Here is a 9788-nt window from a genome sequence, read left to right on the forward strand (position 1 = left end):
CTCTGCTACATACATAGTATTCACTGCAATACCTCCGATACAAAGTCCAAAGAAGTAATGGACTGCTCAACCAGATGCTCTGCAAACTCTTTTCCACGTGCGCATTTGAAGAACATGTGGAAGAATGTGAAGGACATGCTCCAAATCTTGGAACTTTAATAATAATAATAATAATAATAATAATAATAATAATAATAGGTATTTATATACCGCCTTTTTTGGTCTTTATTCAAGACTTTATTCAAGGCGGTTTACATAGGCAGGCTTTATTTAAATCCCTTATTAAATAGGGATTTTTACAATTTGAAAGAAGGTTTTTTCTTTCAAGAACCACTACCTTAAGGATTCCTTTTGTCGCTTCTTATTTCTACTTTAGAGGTAATATTTTTCAAAGTGATTGCTAGGAAGGACTTCAGATACATTGGAATTGATTTGACTGGAGAGCAGAAGCATCCCCATTTTTATTGCCGTACACAGTAAGGAATTATTTCCAGCTTCATTTTTGACCAGGTGTGAAGCTTGAGATACGTCAATCAAGACCAAATCAGCTGTCAGTCTTACAACTATCATCCTGAATTAATGCCTTTGTCTTGATTTTGTTATGAATTTGGGTACCAGAAATGGACCCTGTTGGCAGGGGACTTGTTTTCATGCAATCTATGAGTATCTTATTAAGAGTAGATACATGCTACTACAGGATTCTGTTCCTTTTAGTTGGTAGTATTGTTGAGATAATACATGTTCTGACTTTGCTTCCCAACCCTTTAGTTGCCTTAGCTCAGTTCAGCAACAGCAGTTCCTTCCAGTTGGTGTGTGTTGGAAATCCAAGCTAGCCACAAATGTTTTGGCTACACTCCATTAAGCCCATTTATGTACATGCAAGGAATTGTGTGAATGCAGCCAGGTTTAAAAAGAAAAAAGAATCTTGATATACCCCTCCCCCCCCCATGTTGTACCTACCACTAACTGTTTTTGGGTGGAAGGGGAGAGAAATCCCTCATGGTTCAGAAGCATCTGGTAGATCAGTTGGAGGAAGCCTGTGCATGCTGTGCTGAAACAGATACAAAAAGCTTGGCTGTTCACATGCATTTGGCACATGTTCGTCTCTGGATGTTTGCCATTCTCGCTGAAAGCCTCCGTCTTTGGCCTTCCTCTGAAAGCACACAGTTGGCACACAGCCGTCTGAACAAGGCCACAATATTAACTCTTCAAAAAAGGTATTAGATGTTCTTTTCCTACAATATGTTTTGGTGTACACATTTCTCATTCTCCACCCCAAATGGCAATTTTTCTTGCTGCTGATGTTTAATTATTCATAGTTCCACATTGGTAAATATTTATACCTTGGGCAGGCATCACTGCAAAGTATTCCTGCCTTGCTGAAATGTCCACATTTTTCTTTCCTGTTTATGTCCTGTTCATATATTTTATATATATAATATCAGGTATGTTAATCTTTCATTGGTCTTCTACCAAGATGAGAATATCCACATTGGAAGAAAAGTGATTTTAAATTGCTACAGATTAACAAAGTGGATGTTTCCACAGATGAGGGCGGGGGAAAGTGCTGGATAAGAGCCAGTTCACAAGAACACTTCTCATTCACAATACTTAAAACATTTTTAGCTGCCTTTCCATAGGTCAAAGTGGCTTACAGTGAATGTAAAAACAGATAAAATGGCAATCTTGGAAAAAGAATGTCAGCAAATTAGCCAACCAGATTAAAAATAAGGTGAAAGTTATGCTTTCCAACCCCTCTTATAAACCAGCAAGGAGGGGGAAGCACATACCTTTGGGGACAAGATTGTTTCACAGCCTTGGAGCAACTGATGTCAGGGACCTGCTTCTAGCACCAGCTGTTCTTATGCCATAAAGCCCAGCTTGATTAGAGGTTCAAAATTGACATGGGGCTGATAAGAGATTTGGAGGGTTCAGGCTATAATAATAATAACTAGGTGTTTATATACAGCCTTTCTAGTCTTCGGATTACTCCTCTGACTTTATTCAAGGCGGTTTACATAGGCAGGCATATCCAAATTCCTCAAGGGATTTTTACAATCATAAAGGTTCTCTCTCTTTCAAGAACCAATAACATTTCAGAATGGATCTTCCTGGTTTGGTCTCACTTCTGGCCTCCAGTTCTCCCATGCAGGCTGACAAGCAGCTCCATCTCTCACATGGAGGGCAACCAAGACGCTTCTTGCTCACACCAAGAACAGGTGGAATCACTCAGCTCGGCTTGTCAGCTGCTTCAAGATCTCGCCATTCTCAGCCGTTCAGGGAGCTGCCAGTGTCCTTGAACCGGCAACCTTCTGATGTTATCTTCGGGCTAATGGAGGCTCTACCCTCTAGACCAGACCTCCTGCCCAGCTATGAACAGCTTTACAGGTTAAAACCAGCACCTTGAACTGAACTTAGGATATATTAGGAGTTTAACAATAGGTCAAGTTGCCTTCAAGGGCACCCCCACGTCCGATGCATTACATTCACTAGGATCCCAAATTACAGACATCTGAGTTACTACCTCATCAACACTTGCATGTTGGCACAATCCATCCATTGTGGTGCTTTTGCACAGGCCCAATAACTCTGGACCAGCAAGAACTGCCTGTTTCAACCTACATATGTTCCAACTTCCAGACAAACCTTTGGAAGAAAACCAGTATGTATATTGGGGACTCAGTGTAGTTAGGCTTGGAGGTACTAAAAGTATGGCTTAGCATAGTGAGAATGTCTCCTGTAATAATGTGCTATGAATGGACATTAAAGAAGGACCCATTCTCAATGCAAAATTGAGTGATGGTTTTACCTGAAAGTCATTGAAATTTGTATAATTCTGAATACAGCCTGCTTAGAATTGTGCTGACCGAAATAATATCACATGTATAAGTTTCCAGGATCTTGAGTAGGTATGTTTGCCAGAATCCCTGGACCGATAGAGCTGCTGTCAGTCAGAGGAGGCAGCCCTGAATTTACAAGAGCAGTCCTTAGAATAAGGCAGCTCCTTGTATATACTGCCTTCTCAGTTTGTGGCTTGTTCAGTTTGTGCTCATCGTTCTTCTTACAGTACAGAGATTTGCATAGTAAATGCCATCTGCCCAAAAGAGAGAGCAGCTTTTTGCCCCATGAAATATTAATGAATGTTTTCATTTCTCATAAAGGCCCTCGTTAGCTATGAAACCAAGGAAGACATTTCATTGTAATTGATGTCAACTGATCAGTTTTTATATTTGAAATTGTAGTGTTTGAAGTTCTGCAACTTTGTGATGCACTTCGAGATGATGTCCTTCCTGAGCATGGAGTTCGTTTTGAAGATCATGAGGGTAATTATATTGTGCATTCAGTATGAAATCCAGTGGACTCGGATTCTAGTTCAACATCTCGGTTGTATTGGGCAAGTCACTATCTCTTGGCCTCAGGTTCCCATTTGAAAAACAGGAGGCTAATGATGTGTCCCCAAGATGCAGTTGTCAGCAGAATATAAAAGTTTGTTGAGTACTTTGGACATGAACAGCTGTAGTGCTAAACCCACTGATCTGGAAATTATAAGTGTCAAGGAAATAAGTAGGATTTTTTCTTGAGTAAATATGGTAAGAATTGAGATTTAAAATAGAAATAGCAGGAAGCTGCACAAAACAATTCTAAAGAAAATATCAGCCAACACACTTAACTGAGATCATGCTACCATGCAGTGCATACAATTTTTAAATTATCATGTTTATTTAAAGGTACATTTATACCTGCTTATGTACATCATTGGGCTGGATAATAAGAGTAGTTAAATATTTAATTTATCCACTCTCTGTCTTTGTTGTTGCTGTTAAGGACTCCCAACTGTGGTCAAGCTGGTGGACAGAGAGACCTTGCTAAAAGAAAGAGAAGAAAAGAAAAAGGTTCTATGCTACCTTTTTAATGTCTTGTTGTTTTATTTTGATTTTTACTAACTGGCTTTGCCTGTTTCCCCAATGCTTTGTCAAATAGCACTGGGGATGGTTCAGCACATATGCACATGGACTGGGAAGTGTAGAAATATAACCATGTGTCTTAGCCCCTGCATTTGTCCTATTTCATGTTCTTGACTGGGAGCCTTGGACTTAACAGGTTGTACCTTCTATGTAGGGGCTCCAGTGTCTTGTGACGAGCACACAATCACAAAACTCCCAAGCCTCTTGCACAGCTAATATGTCATCTCCCTCCTTTGTTTCTTAAAAAAAAAGACCATGTAAGTTTTCACACTTCCAAAAATATATCATTCTAGACCAGGGGTTCCCAAACCCTGGCCCTGGGCACTTGCGACCCTCAAGGCCTTTCAGTGCAGCCCTCAGGGAGCCCCCAGTCTCCAGTGAGCCTCTGGCACTCCGGAGATTTGTTGGAGCCCGCACTGGCCCGATGCAGCTGCTCTCAGCGTGAGGGCAACTGTTTGACCTCTTGCATGAGCTGTGGAATGAGGGCTTCCTCCACTGCTTTACTGTTTCACGTCTGTGATGCAGTAGCAGCAGCAAAGGAAAGGCCAGCCTTGCTTTGTGCAACGCCTTTTATAGGCCTTGAGCTATTTCAAGCCCTTCATTCATTCGTATAAGTTCATCTTTAATATATTCATTTATGTAAACTTATGTAAATTTATTCAAATTTTAAATGTAAATTAATTCTTTTTTCCCTGGCCCCTGACACAGTGTCAGAGAGATGATGTGGCCCTCCTGCCAAAAACTTTGGACACCCCTGTTCTAGACAAGTAAAATATAAATGTATAGTTCTTTAATGTAGTCCTCAGTGAAGGTGGTTACTTTAAAAAGTAACATTTTTCATAGGAAAACATGGCAGATCCTAATTTGGCACACACCCTCCAAGCTGAGGGTTGTATCAGAAGGAGCTGTTTGCATTTATGGGGGAACACAAAGTGGGGGAGGGGCAACTTCTTTCTTTTATCCCACATCTCCCGTGCTCCCCCCAGTATCTGTTCGTGAGGCTTGAGGGAACCTCAACAACAGTTTTTTCAAAAGGTGCAAGAGGCTGCAGAAGAAAGGGAAGGTCAGAGAATATTCCCACTCCCCCTTGTGCAAATGCAGTTACCTCCACAAGCAGAAGAAATGCTTTAGGATACACCTCTTAGTGTATTCTGGCATAAATCTTAATTATTTGTATACCATTAGTGAAACAATATTTGTTTGTTGCATTGTGGTTTGTATACTTGAGAATTACATTCAGGGCTAATGGGTGTAATGCCCATTGGAGTGCCAAGGACTACTTGTACTAGGTAGAACTGTCTAGGAGTAACCATGAATAAAATTCTGTTGTATAAAGCAGGGGTGGGCAAACATTTTGGCAGGAGGAGCACATCATCTCTCTAACACTGTCAGGAGCCAGGAAAAAAAGAATTAATTTACATTTCAAGTTTGAATTAATTTATATAAAGGAATATATTAGAGATGGAACTAATATGAATGAATGAATTTTACTGAACTTATTTATAATAGGAATGAGAACTATAATACAGGCATGTAGAACCACATGAGAACTATGAACTGTTTGCCACACATACTGCTTCCACAGTGAAAACGTACAGACCAAGCCAGAAATACATGGAGACATACTTTGTTCAGAGGCAGTGGGAAGGGGGATCAAATAATGCCTAGGTAAAAGCAGAAAACACATGGAGACTATAAAAGGCCTTGCTCTAACTTGACCTACAGCTCTTATCTGGTGATTGTATCTGGCAGTTACAGGCCAGCCAGAGGCTCATTGGAGGTTTTGCCCACCCCGGTATACAGAGTACCTAGTTGTGATTCTTAAAATACATGGTGGTTTAATTCTGTAATTTTAAATCCTTAATGCTGTTCTTCATCTTGACATTCCATAGATTGAAGAAGAGAAAAAAAGAAAGAAAGAAGAAGCAGCTAGAAAGAAACAAGAACAGGAGGTAAATAACAAAATACAATGGTGCCTCACATAATGAAATTAATTCGTTCCGCGAGTCCTTTCGTTATGCGAGTTTTTCGTTTTGCGAAGCGCGTTTTCCCATAGGAATGCATTGAAATTTAATTAATGCGTTCCTATGGGCAAGAAAAGTCAGAACAAAGTCAAATTTGGTTTACAAAGTGTTTATTAAGTGCTCTTTAAAGGCATACATACTGTACTGAGGATTTCAAAAACGGGGGGGATGCTGAGTGGGGAGCTTGAAGGCTGTAATCCTGTGCACACTTTCCTGGGAGCAAGCACAATGGGACTTACTTACATGAACTGACACGAAGCTCCTCCCCTTACTAGGGTGAACGGGATCATGAACTGACACGAAGATCCTCCCCTTACTAGGGTGAACGGGATCATGAACTGACACGAAGATCCTCCCCTTACTAGGGTGAACGGGATCATGAACTGACATGAAGATCTTCCCCTTAAAGCAAACCAAAGCAAAACAAAAAAAAATTTGTCTTGCGGAGCATGGGTCATAAAATTTCGTTGTGCAAGTTACCAAACTTCGCAAAACGCTTTCGTTCTGTGAGTTTTTCGCTACGCGAGGCATTCGTTATGCGAGGTACCGCTGTACTTTTTAATGACCAGTATAAATGCTAGGGTATGCAAGGAAGCATGAACAGGTTTTGAACCTTTCTTGTCATGCCATTTGCCTGTTATGTGAGGTGAGAAGGGAGGGTCTGATTGGAAAGGGGAATTTAACTCTCCCAAACATCTGTTTATAGTCATTTGTACAACAGACAGATACAGATTTCTGTGAATAGTTAAATCCATGGAAAAGCCCTCAGAGGATCTCCAGGACTCAACCGGAAGTGCTTTTGGTGGCCTCCAGAAGGCCTTCTGTGGCCTCCCCGCACCTCAGAACATCTTTTGGATGTTCATTGCTCTTTATCTCCCTAAATGGTGTTATGTTATTTTAACATGATATGATTAAATAGGTTGTCTGTTAAACAAAACAAGAATTTCTGAGATTAGCTGTAATGCAAATTTGGTCAAAGTCATTTGCAAACCAGTGGACTTGTCAGTCTTGTTCCAGTGTGCTGAGTTCATAGCAAAGGGGCAGTGATGGCATTGAGAACATCCAGGAAGGCAGCTGCATGCACTTCTTGCAAGCTTAATGAATAGAGAGGGGAACTGGAAGAATCTTGTTTGTAATACAGTTTTCAGTACAACACTCTCTTTGGTTTTTAAAGTGATTGGGTGCTGAAGGCCATGATCTTCCACATCTACAAACTTCTGCATTTTTGTGATGTCTAATGGAAGGTCTTTGGGAGTATGAAGACCTGTATCTGCAGTATCCGCCTACTAATATATTTTCAGGAAAAGATATGGTGGTGTCCTTTACTGAGCAGGATAACTATTATGAACACCAGTTGAGCGATGAGGAAGTGATATGGGCATTTTATTACTTGACTGTAATATTTACCCAGCGTTGTAACACCTTTTGTATTTCAGGCAGCAAAACTGGCAAAGATGAAAATCCCACCAGGAGAGATGTTTAAATCTGAGAATGACAAGTATTCCAAATTTGATGAAAATGTAAGATCACTGGAATTGTTCTTCTTTACATACTATAGTTGGGGATTCTGAGAAAAGCTGCTAGCACAATCTTGTGCATGGTTACACAGAAGTAAATTCCACTCATTTCAAATCTGACTCATTCCCAAGCAACTGCACACAGAAATTGCAGCCTGTGAATCTTTGTTCCAATCATAATTTCAAGGTCCTTCTCATAGTCCTAACATTTGCTACCCACTCTTCTGCTATGAAAATTTCTACAGTTGCCTGTGTAGGCAAAAGAAAATGGTGATGAGGTAGGCAAGCCTGTCATGCTTATTATCTTCAGAGGGGGAAAATCTTGAAACTCAAAGGATCCGCTGCTTGCAAATAAGCTGAGATAAGTTCTAGCCTAAAATGCCCCCACTCATCTCAAAAATATAATTTTTTGTTTCCTTTTCAATATCTTTGAAAATTACACATTCTGCTGATTTAACTTTAATAAATAAGCACACAAGTTTTTCAGCTGTTTTTATTGATAATGCATAATACTAGCAAAAAGAGAGGCTAGAATCCCATTGCTTGCAGTACAAGCAAACAAAACCATCAGGATGACATGGTCTTAAGATTTAGTTGTTAAGAACATAAGAACAGCCCCACTGGATCAGGCCATAGGCCCATCTAGTCCAGCTCCCTGTATCTCACAGCGGCCCACCAAATGCCCCAGGGAGCACACCAGATAACAAGAGACCTCATCCTGGTGCCCTCCCCTACATCTGGCATTCTGACTTAACCCATTCCTAAAATCAGGAGGTTGCGCATACGCATCATGGCTTGTACCCCATAATGGATTTTTCCTCCAGAAACTCGTCCAATCCCCTTTTAAAGGCGTCTAGGCTAGACGCCAGCACCACATTCTGTGGCAAGGAGTTCCACAGACCAAAGACTGTGGTTGTTAGTTGGCAACCTTCAGTCTCGAAAGACTATGGTATCGCGCTGTGAATGGTGGTTCTGGCACAGCATCTAGTGTGGCTGAAAAGGCCGATTCGGAAGTGACAATCCCTTCCACACTGGGAGCAAGTGCAGTCTGTCCTTGTTCTGTCTCCCTGGCTATGGGCCTTCCTTCTTTGCCTCTTTGCCTCAGTCTGTTGGCCAAGTGTCTCTTCAAACTGGGAGAGGCCATGCTGCACAGCCTGCGTCCAAGTGGGCCACTCAGAGGCCAGGGTTTCCCACCTGTTGAGTTCCATTCCTAAGGCTTTCAGATCCCTCTTGCAGATGTCCTTGTATCGCAACTGTGGTCTACCTGTAGGGCGTTTTTCCTGCATGAGTTCTCCATAGAGGAGATCTTTTGGGATCCGGCCATCATCCATTCTCACGACATGACGGAGCCAACGCAGGCGTCTCTGTTTCAGCAGTGCATACATGCTAGGGATTCCAGCTTGTTCCAGGACTGTGTTGTTTGGAACTTTGTCCTGCCAGGTGATGCCGTGATACTGAATTGAATATTTTCAATATTCCAGGGACTTCCAACTCATGACACAGAAGGCAAAGAACTCAGCAAAGGTCAGATGAAGAAACTAAAGAAACTGTATGAAACACAAGAAAAACTGTACAAAGAATATCTACAAATGGTTCAGAATGGAACTGCATACTGAGAACAAAACTTGGACATTATTCTTCTCAAATAAAAGCAACAGCTGGATAATCATGGGGGAGGGGAGTAATGAAATTCTCTTGGTTATAACTTCCACAATATGCTAAACTAAAAATAAGTGGGCAAACTCATCCAGTTTGAAATGTGGATAAAATTTTGTTTAAAAAAAAAAGTCAGATTTGTAGGGCATGTGTTGGAATATACAATGGCTTGCTCTCAGTGGGGAGGTGCTACCTGATTATCAACTCGGTTTATTGTTTTAATGTGTTCCCCAATCCTATCAATGTCTGTTCAGAAGCAGATCCCATGGATTTCAGAGGGACTTACTCCTTTGTAACTGTGTTTGGATCTTTACCTTACTCTTTTCCAAACTTAATTACTTGTCATTATTAGCATAGCTTTCTTTTGCAGATGTAACTAAAAACACCAAATGCAGATGAGGACCCTCAAAGAACAGCAAATTTTTTTTTCTTCTACAGCAAGAACATGTTTCTTTCCAGAAACTGTACTCTTATTAAATATGGACTAGCATATGCATCTGTCTGGATTTTATCTAACTATGGAATTTGTAGAATGTATACCTACCTTGTTTTGTCATGACCTATGGTTGGTACAGAATAAATTGGTATTACACAGGCAGGACAAGCCTGCTTAAGTTCCAGTTAAA

At 40.8% G+C, this 9788-nt stretch overlaps 1 protein-coding gene across 2 annotated transcripts in view; it reads left to right on the forward strand.

Moving 5' to 3' along the window:
* CARS1 (cysteinyl-tRNA synthetase 1) overlaps positions 1-9788 on the forward strand; it is a 50045-nt gene extending 40257 nt beyond the window's left edge. For both annotated transcript variants that reach the window (XM_066626258.1, XM_066626249.1), the window contains 5 exons: positions 3243-3323; positions 3826-3893; positions 5858-5917; positions 7426-7509; positions 8988-9788. In XM_066626258.1, the coding sequence (XP_066482355.1) occupies positions 3243-3323; positions 3826-3893; positions 5858-5917; positions 7426-7509; positions 8988-9122 (428 nt within the window). In that variant the 3' untranslated portion in view covers positions 9123-9788. The remainder of the gene's footprint in view (positions 1-3242; positions 3324-3825; positions 3894-5857; positions 5918-7425; positions 7510-8987) is intronic.

The sequence above is a fragment of the Tiliqua scincoides genome, chromosome 1 (genome assembly GCF_035046505.1).
Source record: "Tiliqua scincoides isolate rTilSci1 chromosome 1, rTilSci1.hap2, whole genome shotgun sequence".
NCBI lineage: Eukaryota > Metazoa > Chordata > Lepidosauria > Squamata > Scincidae > Tiliqua > Tiliqua scincoides.